At 40.9% G+C, this 23,895-nt stretch overlaps 1 protein-coding gene across 1 annotated transcript in view; it reads left to right on the forward strand.

The window, feature by feature from the left end:
* The window catches only part of STK4 (serine/threonine kinase 4), a 45,885-nt gene that overhangs the window by 1,476 nt on the left and 20,514 nt on the right, over positions 1-23,895 (forward strand). The window contains exons 2-10 of the mRNA XM_080557787.1: positions 490-570; positions 1,406-1,534; positions 3,463-3,577; positions 4,146-4,310; positions 4,710-4,877; positions 5,443-5,580; positions 6,190-6,318; positions 8,693-8,879; positions 21,144-21,301. Coding sequence (XP_080413913.1) covers positions 490-570; positions 1,406-1,534; positions 3,463-3,577; positions 4,146-4,310; positions 4,710-4,877; positions 5,443-5,580; positions 6,190-6,318; positions 8,693-8,879; positions 21,144-21,301 — 1,270 coding nt within the window. The remainder of the gene's footprint in view (positions 1-489; positions 571-1,405; positions 1,535-3,462; positions 3,578-4,145; positions 4,311-4,709; positions 4,878-5,442; positions 5,581-6,189; positions 6,319-8,692; positions 8,880-21,143; positions 21,302-23,895) is intronic.

Consider the following 23,895-nt stretch of genomic DNA (forward strand, 5'->3'; position numbering starts at 1 on the left):
CAGTATCTGAACTAATGTCCTTAAAAACGGACAAATGAAATCAGTATTGCCTGCATCCTCCCAACAGATGTATTCCTTACGTACTGTAAGACCACAGAGAAGACCGTGTTCCCTTTTGCACAGCCCTAGTACTTACCTTCCATGCAAGAGTTTGAACATCTGCAGGTATGTTCGATAGCTACAAGAGACTGCAGTGCCAAGTTGGAATTGACCACCAGCGTGTAGATCCTCACATGCATTCCACAAAGAGGCACTGTAGATCTGTGTGCCTGAACAAATTCTGGTCTCTGTAATTCCCGGTCCTTTTTTGCTATTAGATAATGATAATATTTGTTTTTCTAACTATGTGACATAAACTTATTTGATAATCAACTTACTTTATGTAAGCCTTCCAGATACTAAAGTGGCATTATTTATTCTTTTGTTTCAGCAGAGCCCGCATTTGCAATAAAATTAAATGTAGTAATTTCTCTATTCTTACATATACAGGCAGCTGAAGAAGTTAGATGAAGACAGTTTAACCAAGCAACCTGAAGAAGTTTTTGATGTGTTGGAGAAGCTTGGAGAAGGGTATGTGCTCTATTACAGTGGGCCCAAAGTACATTTCTCAAAGGGCAGATGTGTGTGATGGATATATGTTCGGTGGTCTTTGATTTTTCACTTTGTCATGATCCTATTACTGCAAAAGTATGCATTAGTGTAACGACTGCATTTGGTTAGTAACGGAATAAATAATTTGTTTGCCAGGAGTAAGATGTCTTCATTAAACCAAGCAATAGCTTATGGTTCAGCAGAAGGCGGTCAAAATGTTGTTGAAAAATGGCAAACTGGAGTGCTTTGTGGGAACTCAGGAGGTCTTGTAGTTCATCCCTGGTACCTCTTGTGGAGGATCTGTGTGGCGGAAAGGAAATTTTGTTTCATTGTGCCACTTGCTCAGGCAGAGCAGTTTGGGAACACTCAGTAAGTGATGTGTTTGCCACCTTAAGCAGTTCATTTGAAAAACCAAGTGGGAATTCTGCCTGGCTGCTGTAAGCAAAGAAGCTGGAAATAAGACAAATTATAGCTGACGAGAGTGAGCAGAGCTCTCTGACCAGAGCTGCTGTTCTTACTGTTGCTTAGCTGGTACCGTATGCTGGAGAAAGAGATGCTGCTTTGGTTGGATTTGTGTAAAAGGCCCTTCCAAATCTATGGGTGCATAATGATGATTGGCTCCTTTCTGACCGTCTCAGCATGCTGTTATATGTATAGTGTTTACAAGCTTGTGGACTGATTATTTAAATTAATGTAAAAATATTTGTAGCAGGAGGTATTATTTTTTTTTCCCCAAAGTAGGCACTTGCAAAAAGCATAACATTTGCATTTTTAAAACGGTCTTTTATTCATTGTTTGCTATTTTGTTTCATAGTTCCTATGGCAGTGTGTTCAAAGCTATTCATAAAGAAACGGGTCAAGTTGTTGCAATTAAACAAGTTCCTGTGGAATCTGACCTGCAAGAGATCATAAAGGAAATATCCATAATGCAGCAATGTGACAGGTAAATGTATACTGTGAAACCTATCATCAGTATGTAAAGAAAAGTATTGCCTGTGATCTGGCATTTAATCACATAAAAGCGATGATGTTGCCTTAAATGTTTTTTAAAAGGCTGGACTTGTACGGTCAAGTTACCTCGTATCAACTGAGTCATGTTAACCCACCATTTGGGTAGTGTTAATTCAAGCAAAGGTAAGACAACGAAAATTAAGCTTGCAATGCGAGAGCATTAAGCTAACTAAGTTAAATAACCTTGCGCTTGCTGCTGGCAACGAGCGAGGCGTGTGAGCAGGTACTGCAGTTGTCCCGACGCGCCGTAACTCGTTGAACAGTGGTAACTTGATTGTGGGTTAGCACAGCGGTTCCCATGTCCGAGGGGTAATGAATTACACACAAGTTTTGGTGTGGACATAGAAACTGTTAGGAGAGGGGCTTGGTTTTGCTTTTTTTTATGCTCCTTTTTTTTTTAAGAGGCATGTGGATGAGAGCCACTAATGCATGACTACTCTTGCATGTGCGTCATCTGCTTAGGTGGCAGAATTGTCCTTCACGGGGCCACTTTCTGCCTGTGCGGGTTATAGTGCGTTACAAGCTGTCTGCTCACGTTAGCATGCTCAGAATAACTTATGGACTGATGTTTGGCTCTCTGGGTTGTTTTTGCATGTTTCTTGTGGAAAAAGGTGTTATATGAGCTTAGGCAGACAAGATCAGGAGGTGCAGAAGACCCCCCTGTCAAAGTGTATCCTAGTCTGAGAGTTTAAAGTATACAAATTTCTTCTGATACTGGGAGTCTAGCCTTAAGAAATACTATTTTGATAGACTTCAGGCATAGAAAACCATTTAAAGTAACTGGCAGTAGCAACATAAAGCTATGGTCCCAGTCACTCTGTTGCATTTCACTCTCACTATCTTTAAATGAAGATGTCTGGTGGCAGCTAACAAAATGAAACTTTTAAAGAATTTGTTCTTGAAAAGTCTTACTGCATAACCTGGAAAGCATTAATAGGTGTCTCCTTAAAAAGAAATTAAATATTAACAGTGTAAGTCCTAAAATGAGATTTTACAGTTATGAACAGCAGAGGGAGTGAATCAATGGAACATCAGATTTTCTGTGCAAACATTCAGGGACACTGACTTCTTGATTTTGCTGGTCTTTCGTTTCTTCATTAGAAAATATTTGGCAAGGAATAGAATAAGTGCACTTTTATGCTTTAACTTTCAGCCCACAAAATCAGAAAGGTTCCTTCTGTTAGTTTTTAGCTTTGCCTTTCCCAAAGGGCAGATGGCCATTCTGACTATAGTGTACTTCGTTAGGTTGTTTGCTTTTCGGGCAGTCTGATAACTGACTGTATGAGGGAGTTTTAAGTTGTACAGGATTCCTAAAATACATCACGTTCCTGAACGAAACTGTAGAGACAAGGTATATGTGGTAATGGGGGGATATTCCTCTTAAGGAACCCCATAGCTATTTTCTAGCAAACTTTTGACCATATTTAATATTTCCATTTGATTGCAAATGCTCTGCAGCACCTTTACCAGGGACTACTGTGGTCCATTTCTCATTCCCTTGGTGCCCTGCCTTCTTGCCCACCGTGGTACTGACCTTGTATTAATCCAGTTCTGGGAGCTAAACGAGACTGAATGCTGGCCCTTCCTTATTTCTGTAGGACTCATTTTCAGACATTTTAACTCCCTGAATCAACTTTTTGGCAGGTTGGTTGAGGGAAGAGGCCTGGCAGGACTGCAGTAGCCCTGTGAAAGTTCAGACTGGTTTGGAACACTTTTGGTCAGGGTTTCAGTGGCACTTCAGCTCTGGATTTTTAAAGCCCGCTTAGGGAGTCAGCAGTGTGTTTTGCTTTTGCTTATTCGGTTGTGCTGGTCATCAGTATTTGACCCTTTGGTTTCTTCTTCCTTTTTGACATTTCACAGTCCTCATGTGGTGAAGTATTACGGCAGCTATTTTAAGAACACAGACCTGTGGATAGTCATGGAATACTGCGGTGCTGGATCCGTGTCCGATATTATTCGATTACGAAATAAAACTGTACGTACTTTCTCCTTTGAATGTTACAAACGGGAAACATGGGTGTCCAGCAGCTCGAGGAAGCTAAGTAGCGCGTGCACTGCCTTTTGGGCATCACTCTTATGAGGTGTTCAGTGCCTGACACAGCCAGGGCTGCCACCTGAGATGCAGGCCCTTTGTTCCCCTGAAAATGAGGGAGCTGGTTATATTAATCAAATTTTGGTTATTTGGATAAAGTAATCAGTTATTGGAGTTTTTAAGATGTTACCTTGGCTTTCCTGAAAACCCAGACTGATTCTGAGTAGCACTCTCTACTTTGCCTTACTTTTGGCTATTGCAGGGTAAGAATTACAAGTTGTGAGAGGGTTGTGGTGTGTATGTACGTGTATGATGGTTGTAAGCTAACTCAACTACGTAATGCTGGAGGTTGCTGACTGAAAGCATATGGACTTTTCCATTAGTCAGTATGGCAACCTTTAATGAAGGCAATTAAATGCCAATTAGTAAATCTCAGGGAAATGCAGACTGAAACAGCATTGTGTTATATCTCAGCAACTGATAGGTTGATAGTAACTCTTCTTTTCTTTAGCTCACAGAAGAGGAAATTGCCACAATAGTGCAGTCAACACTGAAAGGACTAGAGTACCTGCATTTTATGAGGAAAATACACAGGGACATCAAAGCTGGAAATATATTGCTAAATACAGAGGGGCATGCTAAACTTGCAGATTTTGGAGTGGCAGGACAGCTTACCGTAAGTAAAACTAAGATGACTGTGTACACTTTCTCTTCTTAAACTGCATGTAAGTATTATGTGCTTGTGGAGACTTTAAGATGTTCTAAACTGCTTTCTAGAACTTTGCATCAACATAATAGGACTCTAGAACAGCAGCAGATTAGAGCACGGCTTCCTCTGGAAGCTGCTGTACCTAAGTAACAGTCTGTGATGATGTTTGCTGTTTGCCTCAGTTCATGTCTAACTTCTGTAAGCATGCTTCAATTTCCCTTTGCAGTCCTCCATATCCCAGTCTTGCTTAATCTAGTAATATATGTGCTTGCAAGTGACAGATAATTAGCATGATAATTCATTAGTGAATGCTTGTGGCTGATACAATTGCCGTTGTCTGGATTTTTATCTTACTCTTCTTCTCAGGATACCATGGCAAAACGGAACACAGTTATAGGGACCCCGTTTTGGATGGCTCCAGAAGTGATTCAAGAAATCGGGTATAATTGTGTTGCAGACATCTGGTCTCTGGGAATCACTGCAATAGAAATGGCGGAAGGCAAACCACCATATGCAGACATTCATCCTATGAGGGTGAGGACTGCGGCCTTTTAAAATGTGTTGCTCTGTGGAAATGATTTGCTATTGTAGCCGGCTGAATAAAATGCCAACATGCCATCTTGCTTTTAATTTACAGAAAATGAGTTATTTTCAGTCAGTTGTTTGTGCTGTAGATTAAATGAAAAACGGTTCTTTGAGAGGGAGAACCTGCATGGAAAGGAAAATCACGGTCCTGTTCTGTCAAGACATAGCTGCATCTCCCTGTGTTGGGTGTGAAGAAACATATTTTCAACTATATATTCTCCAGAGTTATTTTTTTTGCATGCAAGCACATTTTTTTAAGACTTAAAAATGGCAGATTCGTGCCTCTTGAGGCATATAATGGCTCAGACAGAAGTGTAAGCACCTAGTGAGAAAAGTTTGATTTGTTGCTCCGTGTCCCCTCTGAGCAAATTTACGTATAATATTGGTATAAACTCTTCAGAAGCAGCAAACTCGAAGTGTCAGTCGTTCTTTAGCACGTGTGTATATCTGTGTGTGTTTATGCTAGGAAGTTTTAAACTTTGTTTGGAAATCTGGAATATTCTTCTGTTTACAGGCAATTTTCATGATTCCTACCAATCCGCCTCCAACATTCCGGAAACCAGAGATCTGGTCAGACAATTTCACGGATTTTGTGAAACAGTGTCTTGTCAAGAGCCCCGAGCAGCGTGCCACCGCTACGCAGCTTCTGCAGGTCTGTCTGCCTTTCCTTGCAAGAACATAAACTCTAGAGAAGGCCGCTAGTGTAGGCAGCGCTGTGCCTGTTGAGATGTTGGTCTCATTTCTTGGGGGATCCCATGCACTACAGATTTCACTAATGTCTGATTAAATTTATAGCCAACTTCAACTTTTCAGTTCTTCCCCAAGAACTGGTCTGATTTCAGCTTCCTATCTTTCTGGAGGTTTTTATTTTGCCTTCAAATTCTCATCGGCACTGCCAAGTGACTGTCTCTTAAAACATTAAAAAGGAGAGGCACAAATGAATGTAATTGCTCAGAATGGTATAGGCATGGCGATCTATGAAACTGGCTGTATACAGCTAAGCTGTTAAGGAATAAGTAGGGTTTGTGGGAGGGGAATGAGCCCAATGTTTCACAGCAGTAAGTGCCTTTAGAGTGGGATCTTGTTTGGGTAGGAGGGCTCCCTCTTGTGTTATACAGGAATATTTGATTTTTTTTGATTTTATTTTAGTAAGGTATTGAGTTAAGCCTTGATTTTGATTGGAAGTGGGCCATTGTAGCAGTGTCTACTGGTATACGTTGGTTCAGGTGCAGCGCTTACTAACTTTTAATATATCTTGCAGCACCCATTTGTTAAAAGTGCCAAAGGAGTGTCAATTCTGCGAGATTTGATTAATGAAGCAATGGATATCAAGCTAAAACGTCAAGAAGCACAACAGCGTGAACTAGATCAAGAAGATGAAGAAAATTCGGTGAGTATTTAGTAGCAATAGTATATGAGGTTCAATATCTCAGTCCTTGCATAATGCTTAGCTGCTGCTTTTTTGTGTTTTTTTTCTTCAGTATTTTGTTCAATTGTCCATGGATTTGACTTAGTTCTTGAATTTTCTACTTTATGACTCCTTAACCTGATGCTTGAACTCTGCTCAAGCTTTGCGTTTGAGTGGGACAGTCAGCATGTCCCACCTAATATTTAGCTTACTTAATTAGCTCAAAGTGTAGCTAAAGACTTGCGATTGAATGTGATTATATAGTAGCATATGCAAGACTTTAATATAGGTTCATAATTGGATAATATTCTTTATGAAGTAATGAGAACTTTTTATTGTAGATTGAGGTCTTAGACTGCTCTGCTAGTATAAAACAATATCTGTGATACACTATGCTGTGAGTATGTTATGTTGTTTTACTATTGTTGTGCTTTAGAACCCCCCATATAGAAACTTTCTACTAAACAAGAACAACCGACAGAAATATGAGGTGAGGGCATGACAAGTGTTGAGGGCATTGCTGTGAATTTACGTCCTGGGTGCCTTGGTTCAATGGTTACAGCATGTGAATATGGAAAGCATGTTGAAAGCTTTTTTTTTTTTTCTTGAGCCTCTGCTTGCTTCAATCTGGGTAAATGAAATGGGCAACAGAAGGCATTGTATGCCGCAGTCCTTTTCAGAGGTTGGACATGAATAGCATGTTGCACAGTAAAACAGATCGAATACATTGTTCATCTGGTTTTCCAGTTTAGGACTGCATATTTATTCAGTGTGGAAGTAATTTTATCGGTCGCCTTGCCATGATGTTGGCTCTAAGAGTGTTGTCCCTACCCTCTCCCCTTCGTTTCTGACTCGTCTGGGGTCTTGTTGCTGAGAGATGGTGTCTCTGTAGTGGAGCTGAGTGGTCTCTGTCGGGATGTGTCTGTTTTCCTGAAGCTTCTGTATTCTGTGCCTGCTAGCAGAAAAGTGTTCTCAAGCGCTTCCCAAGTGCTATGGAAATTTCTGCTGTTGTTCTGTTAAATGATGTGTAGCAAAGGAATTTAACGCATCCTATCACCCACTCATCTCCACATAAAATATACTTTTCCTCCATTAAGATCTTGTGTAGTTTTTTCCTCCTCTTGCTATTCGTTTTGAGAGTGGGAAGTTAATTATATAGGCATGCTCGACAGTGCAAAGAAAAGGCATACAACAGCAGAACGTGGAAGGGTGTACTTCTTTCTGATAATGACATGGAAATGGAATCTTACGGCTTCTTGGGCTAGACCTGTGTATTTCCTCTAGCGCTAATTCAGGCCAGTAAGGCCATGGTCACATATAGATTAAAGAACCATGAGCTTTGTACTTACAACAAAACATTTGGTTTTTTATTTATTATTTTTATTTATTATTTTTTATTATTTTTATTTTTTATTTTATATTTTTTTATTTTTTTTAATATATAGCTCCAAGGTGAGCTGCCTAGAAACTTTTTGCGAGATTTAATAAGTAGCACAGCTCTAAACCTAGAAGGTGATTTCTATTGCTGTTGTGGGATGCCAGGCGCACATTTCCGGGAAACTAAATAGATTGTAGTAATTCTGACCTCACTCTTCATGAAATTCTAGTCATAATTGATACCGAGGGACACAGCCTAGCAAAACTGCTTGCTCTGACCAATGTAGGTATCTTCCAAAAAGCTGTCCTACCAGGATTTATTTCAGAAGTTTGTGTTTTCTTAAAGATTCTGCCTCCTGACCTTTGACAGCATTAGTTCAAATTTCTACAATATCAATTATCTGTTAACAAATAGAAGAATAAGAAACCATTTTTATCTGAAAAAGAAAAAAGACTGGACTTTGATAACTTATTTCATTTAAAGATTTGCAATTTTGTTTCAGTTTTCTTCAGTGCTTCTGAATGTTATAGGAGTAAAACTGCCCAAATGTTGAAGTCAGAGTTCTGAAATATAGGGTAATCACTTTCCTTTGGTGAGTCATGTGCACTACAGACTTAGAACCGTTGCAGTCTAATAACTCATAATTTGGTGAACTGTATCACTTGAGATAGGGGTTTTAGGTCAACTGGTATAACTGGCAGCATGAATAGAAACATAAATGACTGAATGAGTATTGTAATCTACTTAGGGACAGGTCACCAGGTCAGGAATGAGATACTGGTTGTATTGAGACGTCTCTGCTGATTGTTTACGTGCTCTCTTATTTATCTACATGCATAAACCAAAATGTCACTGGTTTCCATGTATATTTGTCAAAATCTCTGAATTAGTAAGATTTGCTAGTATCCTTGAATACAGCCACTCTTCACAGGATTTGACCATCATCAATAAAAATGTATTTATGACATCTTTGTACAGGAGGAAGATGAAACTGATTCAGGTACTATGGTGAGGGCGAGTGGAGATGAAACCAGTACCATAAGAGCTGTCAGCACACTGGGTGATGGAGCCAATACGATGATAGAACTTGATGGCACCTTGGAATCCCAGCTGGGTACAATGGTCGTAAACGCAGAGGAGGAAGAAGAGGAGGGCACCATGAAAAGTAAGAACACATCTTTAACTTCTACAAAATTACTGGGAAATTGATGCAACACGTAAAGGGCTTCACTTATGAAATGACAGATATCTTACACATCGCAAACACAGCAAGGCATGCAGTGGGAAGAGCCAGCATCTCTAGACTTCATGCTTTTTTTAGTGTTGCTAAGGACAGGTTCAGTAAGGACAACCAAATAAACTGTGTGGCTGTTCTGAGACACTCAGGTTGAAATCCGTTCCACGCTAAAATAGAAAATCTTACTAAAACTACAAGCCCTATTGTAGGAAGTAATATTTAACGTGATGTGACTTTGATTGCTGATAGTCTGTGCAAGACCTAAGAGCATGACTTGGAAAAAGGTTGAGAGTATTTCTTGGATTAATGAGATGATGATGAGAATCTCCTTGGAAAAGCATAACAAGAACAAAGAAATCTTGTCTCAATTATGAATTCTCATAGAAATGTGTTCCTGCAGAATTGGTAATCTCAACAGTATCAAGGCAGAGGTAGTCATAGATGACTCAGCTGGCCAGCATGGATGTTTGTTCAAGGACTGAGGAAAGTGCTGAGTGGGGGCTTGGCAGCAGTAAAATATGATTGTCATAGGCAAGGCTTGTTCTTTTGGCTTTTGTGCTATTTCCAAAGGCTTCTTTGGCTATCTCATTTTTAAGCTTTAGCTATTGTGGAAGAAATAAAAATTCTCACCACGAGTGTGGGAAAAATCCTTTTATCAGGAAATCTTGCATTGAAACCTTCTTCCATGCGGGGGCCCTCTAGAGCTTGTGGAAGGATCCTGCTTTCCACTAGCAGTGACATTTCAGTGGAACCTGTTTAAAGAATTTTGCAAACTTCGGCAAACACTGATTCAGCCCTGTAGAAATGTCTTTGAAATGGAGGTGTCAGCCCATGTAGCAGCTTGTGGCAACAAGGACAATGGAGTAATGCCATCAGGTTTTGTGGAGTAACTAGCAGGAGGCAGGTGGATACTCAGAGTAACTTAATAGGTCACCCAAAGAGAGTGGGGTGTGTTACCAGCGTTCAGTCAAACAAAGTGGCTGTTTCTTTATACATAGAAACAGTTTGTGCTGTTCCATGTCAGGATTTGTAACGACAGAGGTATTATCGGCAGTGGTGCCCCTGTACCGGCTATCAAAGCTGTGTAAGTGAAGCACCACTTGGATTTATCTCCCTCTGTTTAATGGGTGTTTGTCTTCTCCCCGTCTTTGTGAGATTGCAGTGCTTGTAGCTCAAAAGCTCTGCTTCTCTCTTTGAGCTAGTGTACAGCGTCTTGAGGAGACACCTCCGATAATCTCTTTTACAAGGACATACTCTCATTTTGAGCAGAATCGGTTACGAAGACATTGCAGTTATGTATTGTAGCAATGATGATGCTTACATAGTGTAGCATCTAGCCTCACGAGGGAGCTCCAGAACAAGCTCTGAGAAATCTGGAGCTGTGACTAGAAAGTTGAGTTTTTCTTTTAACCCCCTTAGACTTCAGACTTCATCCTTCTTTAAAGCACTGTAATTCAACTACTCCTGCGTACCAGTGTTCAAAGCCAGGCATGCGGTGGAAGCGCTTGAGCAGCTCTGCCTTCTGGAGGAGGCTTTTTGAGATCCCAGGAGCAAGTGATGCCCGACACTGGTACCACGTCCCTGGTGAGAGGTTCTGCACAGCAGTGTCTAGTGAAACCCAGCTGCGCCCAGCACTGAGCTGTGCTTTTATAACTTGTAACTCGATTACAAAAAATTAAGCGTCAGTGAAAGTGATTGTACCAAATTAAAACGTAACTTTTTCGTAACACCTTCTTCTACTTCTTCCGCAGCAGAATAACGCTAAAATTCTTGCTTCCACACGGAGAAGTTCTGTGATTGTTTCTTGGACAGTGTCTTTTAGCAGCTTGCAAATGCCCTTTGTGTGAATTGCCTTTAGCTCCATCTGTCCGACATTTCCATGTTCATACTTGCTTAACAAGCAGTTAAATTGATTTAACTGCAAAGCTCATCTGTCTGCTGCAGAGCTGTCTGGAGCAAGTTTTTGTAATCCTCAACGTAAAAGTTATGGTGGCGTTCGGAAGCTGCTGAGTTTGAAGAAGCTTCATTGTTTCATATTTTTAAAGAAGTCTGTGTTTCACTTGGCAGCTTGTGTTATGACTCACAATAAAACCTGCTTTAAGTCAATAAAGAAGTACAGATTTTTCTTGCGTGGTATTAGTAGGAGAATTTAGCTTTCCGAGGTGGCTAGGGCTGTTTAATGACAAGCTTCTGAGCTGGTAATCTAGCTCTTCCACCTAATTTAAGTAAATAAATAAATCCATGTGTTCAACCGTTTGCTTTCACTTTATTTTTGTAATGTAAAAAATATTTATGAGGCATTGAAATGTGTTGCTTTAGATAGGCTTGTCTTAGAAATCTCAAACAAACAAGTTTTCACAGCCCTGAAGGTGATTCTTGCTTAAATCAGCTCATGACTTTTCAGGCCCAGAGGAGACCCTAGTATTTTAAATTGTAGGGGAAAGTTTTGTTAGTTTTGTAGTCAACAGAGCTGTAATTCTGTTTGCTTAAATTCTTCCATTTGCTTGGCTTTTCTCTGGACACTCAATATAAATATTCAGGCAGCATTAAAAATGTCACTATGACATTGTGCTATGCATTTTGAAAGCACTCCAGTGATTGCATGAAACTGCAGATAGTAAATTGTGCCGTGACACATTTTACTTACAGATTGATAGCTAACGGATTACTTACAGATTGCAGTTCAGCTCTTCCATGAAAACTTTGGAAGTAGTTGAAGGACTGTAGATGAACAAACGCTTGTGGTAACAGACATTTCCATTGTGGTCGGGAGCTGGAGTAACTTTTGAGCTGTGAATATGTCTGCAATCATCTTTTTAAATTACTCTGTATGAGAATATATAGTGTTTATTGTGCTAGTAAATACTGCCACATATATACATTAATATATATATATTTTACTCTTCCTTGCTCTTTCTGCTTAATTTGCTGTAGGTCTTTAGACATTGGAAACTTGGCAGGAGTTTGTCTTTTCAATTTAAAGAGTGGAACATAATTTTATAATAAAGCAGATAAACACATTGCCTTCCTTGGACTGTAATACGATCAGATCCAAGTGAAATAGGATCTAGTTTGTCTAGTACTTGAATCTGCCCTATTTTCTGTGTTAAAGTTTCTCTTCCTTTTTGAAGCCTGAAATAACACTGGAGAATGTGGAACTGTCAGCAGTGATGGGAGCTGGGCTGTCTGTTTTCTGGGTTGAGATGAATGAGGGATTAGGAGAGGGTGGAAGAATTGTGGGTGTGGGGTTTTTTATTAATGTGGCACACGTTCTGTCGAGCATCTGGTGCGGGGAGAGACCAGAAGCTCTGGTGGCACTGTCGCCTTGATAATGCAACGTGCAGGTGAAAATTCTTAATTGAATTTTCTGTTTTGAACGTTCACAAACTAAGTTCAATTCTTAGAATAAAGTTAGGGGTGGTCTTGGTTCTGTAACGCTTTTACCATCTTCGCACTGGTAAGCTTGGTTGTTGGGTCGTTTTTAAAAGATATTTTTCTTTTCAAGAGGAGATTGGATTTCATTGAAAGTCAAATGAGCTGAGATGCAGACTTGGCCATTTCCTATTAGAAAAAAAGATTCAGAGTAAGCGTGTGAGTCTTGGAGTGTTTGTGAGGCACACAGCGGCTGATAATTGAACTTAAACCAGAGCAGTGTCACTGACAAGATTCTGGAAACTTTTTTCCCCCTAGTAATTAAGCTGTACTTGTTCATGTAAAGCAGTAACTTAAACAGGAGAGTGAATGTGGATGGTAGGTTTGTGTGATTGCATTAATATTATAATTGAATAAAATATGGCTGGTATGTAGCTGAGATAGCTATAGGTGGTCTAACGTCAGTGGTTGCCTGAGCTCGTGTAGATGCATGTTATCCAAATCGATAATGCAGGTATTGGAGAGAATAGCTCCACGTTTTATCAAAGGCATCGGATGTGTTTGGCTTCTGTTTTTTCCCTGTAGGAATAGCAGCTTCTTACTCCTTAGCGTTATTAATGTCCAGTGGTACAGTTTTGTGTTTAAAATAAATGGGTCCATTTAGGTGTAATTGAACCATAAAACATTCTTCGTGCTATGCATTTAAATAACGCACTGTTTATAGAAACACCTACATTGATTGAATTCTCCTCTGACTGTAAGAAGCATTATACTGCCACTCTTGAATTGTGGAGAATATGAATCTCACAGATAAGTCTCCCATCTGTTCTATTCTTTTTTTTCTTTTTTTTTTTTTTTGACTTTTATCTTAATAACAGGCTTGCTGGCAAACTTTACATAAACAGCAGCTAGCCTGGTTTGTTCAGGAATATCGAGTTGTGTGGACATAAGGACAGTATTTTTGATCAATGGGAGGAATTGTACGTATTGTCATTTTGTTGTTTTTTTTTCCTGTTGCTTTTTTTTCCCCTTCACTTGAGTAGTGGTAGACTACTGGACTTCTGTGTGGTGTCTTAGCATTTAGAACAGCGGTTATGTGCAAACCAAAGGAGCATGAAGGGGGGTTAACTCTGGGATCTAAGCTGGATGCTTGTCCATCTTCAATTGCCATGAGTATTTGCCAGAGCTCTAAGACGAAGCTAATGGTCTGTTAATATTTATATTTTCAGAGATGCTGAAATTGGAGAAAGAGATGTATGTGTTTAACAGAGCTGTTTTTGCTGTTCCTTACAGCTTATTATAAGGCACTCCTGTGTTGTGGTGGGGGGGGGGATAGGAAGCAGAGAGGATTTTTTCTTGAGCAAGATGAGAAGTATGACTAACGGAGTACTGAATAGCATCCAGGAGGCAATATGTTTCAGGAGACTCAACCAGAAGATGGGGTAGCAGTGTGGCTGTCCCATGTGCATAGATATTTGCACATACGGGCAGACTGTGGCCTACCTGTCTTTTCTGAGAATAAACGCGCTTCCTACTGGATCAAAATAAAGCACAGAGAAAGCTGATCAGGAAATAATCCTGATCAGGAAATAATCCCTCTATAAATTGTTAAATTTCTTAATCACAGAAGTTTGAAACCAAATTCATTTTACCAGCAGTCCTTTGAGCTTCAGGGAAAAAAATGTTCATTGCCACGTTGCTTTCTGTTCTCTCTAGACAGGCAAAAGAGTTTCCAGGTGATGAATAGAGAGGGTGTTAGCAAATGCTTACTTGGTTATGTGCCATTTTGGGAGCCTGAGCTGGTGCCCACAGCATGCAGGACCCGACGAGTGCAGCCCCATCACTGAGGTTGTTTCTCATTCCAGTTCACCAGAACCTGAGCCAGATGATGCAGGATATGAAACGTTCACTTCTTGCTTTGTGCACCTTCACATCTCACAGCCTGTGTCACGTAATGTAGTTCGCTGCTGGACTAAATTAGCAGCTCAAGCAAATGAGGTGAAAGACAGGTGTCCTGAAAGTCTGTGATGGAGGGAGAAAGCTGCTATAAGTTCATAATCTTTTTTGAATTTTTATGGAGAAGAAACATTAGATCTCCAAAACGAGGCAATCTGGTCTTTAATGGCTTTCGTTACTGTGAGGATTTCCTCCCCTTTCAGAACGAGTCCTCAATTACATAGACCACAGCTTCGGATGAGTGCTGGTGCTCTTCCTTCGATGTCTCCGATGCCTCACGTTCATTAAAAGAGGATTAGTTAGGATACCCAGCATTGATTTTGGTGGTCATTTAGGAGCTCCCTCTTAATAGCAGGACCTGTCAGGCATGTTCTGCTTTGATTTAATTTGAGATAGGCTGTAATTATGGGAAGTCTCGTCCTCATAATCTTCAGTATGTACCAAGTGTTATGTGGTCTGCTTTTAATGTGACGAAATCTCAGCTTCTGTTGCCATGAGTTGAATTCATTAATGATGGAGCACTTTTTGCTCTGGTTGAATAAATTGGCATCTCTCTGCTCTGCTGTATAAAATGACTCAGTCCTGTTCATACTGTACAAATTATGCTGTCCAGCTGTTAAAGTTCATCTGTGATCTCAGAGAAATAGCCTGAAGCAAATAAAACTACGGTTCCATCTGAAATTTTAATATTAATAAAGTGTTGCTTGCACATAATCATCGGGTACTGTTTTGTGCATCCTAAATACATGAGCAATTTGAGTCTTAGAGTTACATAATTCAAACTAAAGCAGGCAGAGGGGAACTTTATGAAGATTACTGGGGACTAAGCTTGTTAAATGAGAGTCAGTGGAAGATCTCTGTTTATTTAAACCACCAAAATGAAGGATGAAAATAGGTACAAGAACTATAAAAAAAAAGGCAAGGAAGGGTGGGTGAGTAGTGTAGAGACTAACGTTTTGAACGCCTGAGAGCTGAGGCTCTCTCAAGAACAAGTGCAAGTACACAAGCTAGCAATAAACTTTAGACCGAAGGTGAGAGGGTTTATGGCTCTAGCGGAACAGCAAGCCTGTCGACAGCAAGGACAAAACAAAACAGTTGCTTTACAATGGCTCTTGATCCCTCAGTGAAAAGGACTCTATAATTTTGTATATGACAGCAGAAACTGCTTCTCCCAGGGGACCCTCTCTGGCCTTATGTCTGACAAAAGGCAGCAATGGTTGTGCTTACTTTAGGGTTAACATGAGTGCTCACTGTGCCTCTGCAGAGCTTGGTTTGGAGCTCCTGCTCATAGGGGTGGATCTCCCTGAGCTTTGCTTAAGGCATTCATAATTCTTTCCTAGCACAAGTGAGTCGATTTGAAAAAAATGTGATCTTGTTGCTCCTGAAATCCTCTTAAAATGCAGGTATCTTCCAAAGCCGAGGACAGTTGTCTTCCTAAAGATTGCAGCTTCCTGGAATCCTGACAAATTTGTATTCTTGTACCAAGTGTCTGATTTTTTTTTAATGTGATATTGCTAGTGTAGTAATTCATCACTTCATGGTTGTTGATTTAAATTACCTTCTTCGTAGATGAATGTTCCCCTTACCCAATCCGGTATGGCTGCTGGTTCTTAAAATCTACTGCTAGATGCAGCCGTAGTTCAAACATGTTCGTAGTGTGATCCGACTGCTCCCAGTCACCGGTGTAGCTCCAATTTTTGTGAGAGAAGGGAGGAAATCTCTCACCGTGGCTTCAAGAATAGGTATTTTAAATAACACTGTATTAACTTAAGTGACTGGAGTAAGGAGCACACAAAACGTGCTCCTGAGGTTGTTTCTTTCTCGTGACAGGCTCTGTGATTCTAGAGCTCACCCTGGCTCGATGATAGCAATCGCTTTGAAGAGGAAAAATCACAAAACAAGGATTCTTCTGCTGTCGAGTAGAGAAGAATAATCTTAGAAAAGCAGAAATTATAGTTTCATTACTCAGCAAGCTCCTTCAGTTAGATAGAGAGGTTGTGCAAGTTCCACTTCCCTTTTGAAGGTTTCCTTTGAAGTTCATGAACTTCTGAAAATTTTCAGTGGTGAGAGCTAATTTGACAAAATCAACCAAATGAGTTGCTTTGATTTCTGGGACTAGATGATACCGAATGATTTGCTTTCAGTGACATTCTTTACTGGTGGAAGAACAAGCTAAATCTTGTGCTGGTGTGACTGGCTGTGCTGTTTCTTCTTTATCATTCCCTTTTCTCTGCAGCATCATAGGGAAGTATAAATGCCTTGAAGGCTCTCCACACCCCCTTTGTCCTCTCTTGCTCGGTGTGAGGAGGTCTCTGTGCTGCAATCAGCCTCTAAGACTGATCTCATCCCTTCCCTCGAGTCCAGGCAGGTGATTTTTTGGGAGGAAGGACATTTGTTGTTAGAGTTTTCTCACATTCCTTAAAACTTGTCCTTGCTGTAGCCTGGCAAAGGAGAGGATCAGGTATGCCGAGGCCACTGGCTGTTTGCTGATGCTGCCTTGCTGGCTTCTTGCAGTGCCCAGCATGATCTTTTGGCTTGTCTGGGCTCTTCGTTGGTTAAGGGCTGTCCCAGTGTGTGTGGTGCATGTGGCTGGACGTGGCTCTGCAGTACTGAAATCAGTAGTAAGCTGAGCACAGTGCTGCTTTAAAATTGTGTCACAATACAAGGAGATATCTGTGGTTCACCATTTATTTGGGCCCACCAGTTTCACATCTTTTCTATTTCACCCATAATGATGTTGATGTTTTCCTTAGAGTTTTCTGAACATGAATTTGCACTGGGCAGCACTTGGGAGGTCTCTGCAGAGGGCTTGTCCTTTACCGCAAGGCCAAAGTACGAGTGGCCCTGTGAGCTCCTGCTGCTCTGTGCGGCTAGCCCAGACCTGCAGTTCTGCAGTCAGCTGGAGCAGCTCCAGCAGAGCCGTGGCGTTCCATTTGTGTAATTAATACAGCTCCTAAAAGATGACCGCACGTCCCCGTGGTAGGCCATTAACAGCTTCAGAGAGCTCTCGTGGCTCAACCCTATAAGCTACTCTTAGGGTTCTCCACGCGTTCGTTTCGGAGCCTTTTCTTGTCACTGCAGGGTGACCTTCTAATAAAAGGCTTATCTCTGCCACAGCTGTGATCTCACTTTCTGTCAAATATTTGTATTTTAGTCTAACCCGATAAACCTGGGAACTTAAATGCTTTTTGGCACAGAGCAGCTTAGTGCAGTGTCATCTCAGCAGCACCTGATTCTGCAAATAGCACTGATCGATTTTTGTCTTCGGCTGCCTGTTATCAAAATCTTAAAGACATAGTGGTGTGACTCTTGCGTTGAATTAATAGCAGATCATCTTCGGAAAGATGACGCTGCTTTAAGTGCCAAGACTGACAAAAAGAAACCCAGTCGTGCTGGGATGATAATTGATTTTGGGTAATGCGTTTCTGTCTCCGGGAGCGTTTCTGTCAGTCTCGCTGTATATGCTCCCCAGCTGAGATCAGAACAGCAGCTAAAATTTCAGATATTTTGATCTGTATTCTAGATCTTTTCCACTGTGTATTATCTTTTTCCGTTCTTTGTCAGTAACTTCTATTTTTTTTAAATGTAACTTTAGATGTGGATGTCTATAAACGTGCTAAAATCAGTGGCCAAAATTGAATGTAGATTGTAGCATGTGCTCAAAAGGCCTACGGTGGCTGGATATGGCTTTTGATAGTTTGGTCACGCTGCAATAGGTTGTTCAATAGATGACATTTACAAGTATTGCAGCTGTTGGTAAAATACAAAATGTGGGGAAACGCGTGTGATTAAGTGAGACAATTACTCTCTGGTACAAGTGAACAGTCTTAAAGAAAATGAGTTAGCCACTGTCATCTGTGTGAAGCATTTGCTTTCAGATTCTCCTGTGCAAACAATTGTTTTCAAAACATACAGTGCAAGCTTAATTTAGATGCCTTTTTATCTAGGAAGCCAGGATTCAATTTGAGACCTAAGCTATCTCTCCACAAGCTGTGTATAGATTAGCCTAGGTAGGAATTCATTTATTTTTACAAAATTTGTCAGTGTTAAACATTGCCACGATTGGCCATAACATGAACAACTTATCCCCTGCTTCAAACAGGCTGGACTGCAACAGAATGCAAGTGGTGTATTTACTTCATTCTAAATAAATGTTTTATCACTTAGCTGTAATTGGATTGCTATTGTATTTCAGTAATTATTCCCAATAGCAAATCTGTTCTCCCCTTCACAGATATTTCCTGACTGACCTTCACGCAGTCTCTGTCTGAAGATGTCTTTCTTGAACTAATTCTGTATTAGCTGGTGTTTTGGTGTGATTTTTTTTTTAAGGGAACTACTGCCGGGGGTAGAATGATTTGCCTTTGCTCCTGCTTTTTATGGTGCAAAAGATTAAGCATCTTGGTTTGTGCCTGAGCTTTCAGCCGACCCTTGAAGGCAGTAGGATGCAGTGCTCTTTCAAGATTCATCGTGATGTTTGGAGTGTGTAGAACCCAGCTTCTCTCGGTATCACAACCCAAATGTCCTGCCAAGAGTTGTCGCACTTTGCAGAAATTTGTCCCCTTTAACATGTAGAAAAATAAATTCCTCAGTTATCTAATAGCTGACTGAGGAATTTGTACACTTGTCTGAGGATCGGGCAGAGTCTGCCTGTGAAGTTCTGCATCACTGGATGGCGATTTTACGTTCAAGAATAATATTCTGTGATTAAATCTTAATGGGTTTCCAGAGTAGCTATTTTATTTTATTTTTTCAAGGGGAAGGCACTGCCAAGTGCCTTAGAATCCGGGAGTCCTCTTTGTGATCAACTTTGTGCACACCCTGAGGGGAGACTGTCTGCGTCAGGCAGAGCTAGCGAACCACTCGGGACCGCTCTGTTTTCCCTGTGTAAGTCCGCAGCTCTAAACTTGTGGTTGTCTGCCTGCCGGACAGATCATATTTAATTCAGCTGTATGGCATTCGACAGGGAACTTATTTCCCAGCCCAGAGTGAGGTGCGTGTTTGGCGATGTGGATGCCACGTTCGGTTAACACTAGGATATCCTAGTTAACACTAGTTATCCTAGGATAACTGTTGGGTGAAAAGTGTTGTGTGGGTGCTGATTCCCGATCCTGCTTTCCAAAAACAATGGTTTCTGCATTGGCCAAATACATGTTTTAAGTATGGTGGACCTACTCCACTGTCTAGAGAACCATATTTTATGGGAACTAAACCATTTCACTCGGTATTGTCACAGTGCTCGCTTTGATTACGCTGACAGGTTTTTGCGAGGCATTTTATTACGAAGAGCAGCCCAGTGGCATTAACTTATAAGTAGTCTTTAACTGCATTTGCAGCTGTTGTGGTCTTGTGGTGCACCACCGTTAAAACATATTTTCTGTGCTAGCCTGCCTTTTCATTCAGATCGAGACCACGAGATGCTCGCTGCAGCTCGCAGGCCGGTTTTAGGTGAGTGTAGTCTGGGCAGCGTTTGATGCTGTGCCAGCTGAGCTAGTAAAGAAATCCCCCTGTGGAAATGCTGAAGGTCCTTCAGTCTCGATTCTCTGTGATCTTAAATGCTGTCTTCTCTTCCCGTATTGGCTTTTATCCTGTCTCTGCCTGGAATCAGCATCATCCCCCCTCACCTCGTGCTGCTTTGTGCCCTGCAGCTGAGGCCGGCGCCGCTCCTGGCACCCACCGGGCCCACGCAGCGGGGAGGCGCCGCCATCTCTGAACGTAGGGCCGGGCCTTTCTGCCTTCAGCCGTGGAAGCCCGTTCGCTTGATTCGTGTGGTGTAACGGCACTTAAACGACACGAGCAGGGATTCGGGTGGTGTGAAGGCTGAAGGAAGATGGGAAGAGTTAGTGCTGGTATCCATAATCCCACCAGCCGCATGACGTTCCTGCTTACCTGTGGGACTGTAGTGTTACTGCTCATTGCTTTTAGTGGGCCAGCAGCGCTCTTCCCTTTGTTGCACTCGTGCTAGTTCTAGAGAAAAAATTAGAGTTGTGTAAATCTAGTTGTGCTGAAGCTTTGTGGCTGTATCCTTCTGCTGTCTGAGTGAACTCTGTCACTGAGAATGGTGCTCAGGAGGCCTCCTGAAAATCAAGGCATTTGTATTCAGGTTACTGAGACTCCCCTATCTCCCTTTGTATCTTTACTCATTTCTTATTGCGACAAGTTTCTTAAACATGGTCTAAAATTGAATGGTTACTCTATATTTGTGGCTTATTCAAGTAATGCAGTAAGAAAGTGTGTACAGAGGAATTAACTTACAAAACGAAAACCAGGACAGTCAACTTGATAGCTTACTGTTTATAAAAAGAAAACAGCTTAGCAAACTAATTAATCCTTTCTGCCCGAGAAGTGTAGACTTTAACTACTCCTACCCGAGACAAATTATGAAATTTGTTTGGCAAATGTGGCCTTTGAAAGCCTGTTTTTTGTACCATTCCGTTCATAAATATAGAGATGAGTTTCTGCTTGTAAAGTGATCCTGTTTGGTTTTAGAACTTGGCGTGTTCTGCGAATGCCTGCAGCCCGGCTGGGATGACAGAACAGCTGCAGCTGGGAGCAGTTCACCTGTAGCATGCAGCTCACGAAGCCTGGCTACCTGGTAGTTTGCTGCGAAGGACGGATTACAGCCTAGTGCCTCCAGCAGTGCCTTCGCTTCTCTGGTGGGCTTTGAGCTTTCCTGCTCCGCTTCTGGACACTCAGGAATAGCTTTATGTTTGAAAAGCTGCTGAAAAATAGTACGTTACCAGTGTTACATGATTTAGTATGTGCTAAAAAGATGAACTCACTTTTGGGCATGATGTAAGGCAGTATAACTGAAAGTATATTTTAAAAAATAACTGTTTTTTATTTTTTATTTTGTATTTCCAGGGAGGGATGAAACGATACAGCCAGCCAAACCATCATTCCTTGAATATTTTGAGCAGAAAGAGAAGGAGAATCAAATCAATAGCTTTGGGAAGAATGTGTCTGGCCAGACAAAAAATTCATCTGATTGGAAAGTGCCACAGGATGGAGACTATGAATTTGTAAGTCTATACTCTGAAATTCAATCAATGTGACAATCTTTAAGAGTTTCAGTCAGAGCTGCTATACGATTATTTCTTGTTTTGACAGACTAATGGAAACTTGAGGAGATTCTAATTGCTAATGCATTCAGATGGGGCATTTTGAAAAAGTCATTTTCTTCAAGTATTTCTGAGTTATCATAACCAGACATTATCTGTATGCTGTTCTTGCTTAAAAACAAACAAACAACAACAACAAAAAGTATGAGGACCTTAAGGTAGAAGCTTAGTTGCCTTACACATTTAAAATTAAAAAAAAAAAACAGATGGCAGTTGAAAAATGCTAATCCTGAATATGGGGTGCTTGGCCAAAAAAAAAAAAACAACACTATTACAGCCTTTGAATTTCCTTGTTTTTCTTGAGCTTCAACACTACATTTTGTGTTTCTATGTAAATATCAAGCATGTCTTTATTTTTCCAAATCTTCATTTTCAATCTTTTCTGAGCACATGAACATCAGATTTTCAGGAAATTTTCAGAAGTCAGAAGAAAAAACATAGTTTTCTGTGTTGCATTATTTATGGAATGTTCTGATTTAATTTTTTGGAAGAGGGGAAAATTTCTGATTTGAGTTAAAATGCTAGAAGATGCGTGCTCTGCTGAGCACTGTTCCGTGCACTGCATTTTCCTTCAATGATACTTCAGTGCAAGCACTGCCAGCTTTAAGTGCATTGTACACCCTCCTGATGTTTGTTCACGTTACCCGCGATTCATGTCACGCCGCACTCAGTCATTGGTGAGATTCACTCCACCTTCACAAAGCCGTGCAGAAGGCGAGATCCCTCTGCTAGTCACGACGCGAGGCAGCAGAGATGCTTTACTTCGAGGCTACAATAGCAGGAGCTGTTTGTTCTGGCTGTATGGATTGTAAAGACTGTTGTTGTTGCCTGTGTTTTGCAGTCTTTGCTGCTGCTTCTATGATTTTGCTGCTTAGACTGAAAAGAATGGCTAGCTGAGGGGACCTGCTGCACTTTTTCTGTAGTCCTTGGCACTATGTTATGCTTAGCCTGAAGGCTCAAACTCACTGCATAAGCATGTTCTGCAAAAATTACCTGTGAACTGACTGTGTATCACAGGTCTGTGATACAAGCACACATTTTTGGTCGAGCCAGCTGCCTAGTTTATCTCATTAACCTTACATGCTATAACTTAATTGAATGACAAACAATTATTTTTCGATGTGTGGTATTTCCCAGGAAAGACAGGCTGCTTTGGAGTATCTTAAAAATCTTTTGTGGTCTGCAGAAGATGGCCCAAGGGGAAATTTGCTGTAATTATTTTTCTTCCTAATTTGGTTGCTATTGAGTGTAGCACTTACCCTCACTTCCAGCGAGAAGGATGCACTCCACCCAGCATGCAGCAAGTTCGAGGTGCGGGCTGCAGCCAGGGAGCAGTGCAGAAGGATCTGTGCAGGGAAGGATCTGTGCCGTTCCAGTGAGCAGGACCTGCGAGTATTTTTAGAATGTGCAAAGCAACTGTTTGACACGCGTGTGACCTTGCTTACTGATTTCCATTAGTACTGAAGTATTGCCATGTGCATAGATTACCAGTGCGCTGGAAGCAATAAAAGCAAGCCGTAAAAACGAGCAATAAATCGGGCTTTGGGTCACCTTCGTGTAGTAATTTGTAGACAGCTGTGTGTATTTCTCTATTTCTACTATGAATATACCAGCCTGTCTTGCATGCAAATTTTTAATATAGCTGCCTTCTTACCTGGTCACTTCCTTTTTTTGTAGGAGAAGGAAAAAGCTTGAAAATAACCCTAATAGTACACACGGGTGTTTGTACGGTCCTTATCTGAGGGCTAGTAGCAGTAACCTTACGTCATGTGACATAGACGAAGACTTAAAACTGGATATTTTTTCCAGTTCAGCTAAAATTTGATGGCTAGCTATTGGGTAAAAGTCTTGTTTATTAATCCTTAGTAATTGAAAGCATCAGTGCAATAAGCTTTGTGGAATAAGAAAAAATACAGTATGCGTTGGGTATATCAAGTACATCTGTCCTAGACTTGTGCAGCTGTAACTTATTTCTGCACTGCCAAAGCAAATAGGTTTGAGCAGGCTTTGTCTATAGAGTTTGCAGGATTCCGAGTAGAGATGAGATCAGTGAGATGCTGGGTGAATACTAGTTCCTCCTGAGCCTTAAGAAGTGATTGAATTATTATTGCTTTGTGCTACTACAGACTAGATAAATATGCCTTGAGTTCTGTTCTGTATTCCTCTCCTTCCTATGTGGCTAGCACCTGGAGTCTCCTGTCTTATAAAAAAAAAAAAAAGGCAATATTAAATTACGAAAGATTTTTGTTCTTTTCTTCTTTTCCCCTGTGGTAAAACCATTTGACCTTTTCTTGACTAAAATTGTTCCTCTGAAGCAGGCAAATAAGAAGCTATTTATATCACAATGGCAATGTCACGTTAGATAAGGCTAGGTTCAAGTCAGCCCCGTTCACTGCAAAGCTGAAAACCCAAAGATCCTGTACTAAAAAGTGATGAACTTCATTCCCCCAAAACGTGATGCTCTAGCCATGCCCTGGTTGTTGTCTGAGATGGCA

This window comes from Anser brachyrhynchus (genome assembly GCF_964034855.1).
Source record: "Anser brachyrhynchus genome assembly, chromosome: 16".
NCBI classification, from domain to species: Eukaryota; Metazoa; Chordata; class Aves; order Anseriformes; family Anatidae; genus Anser; species Anser brachyrhynchus.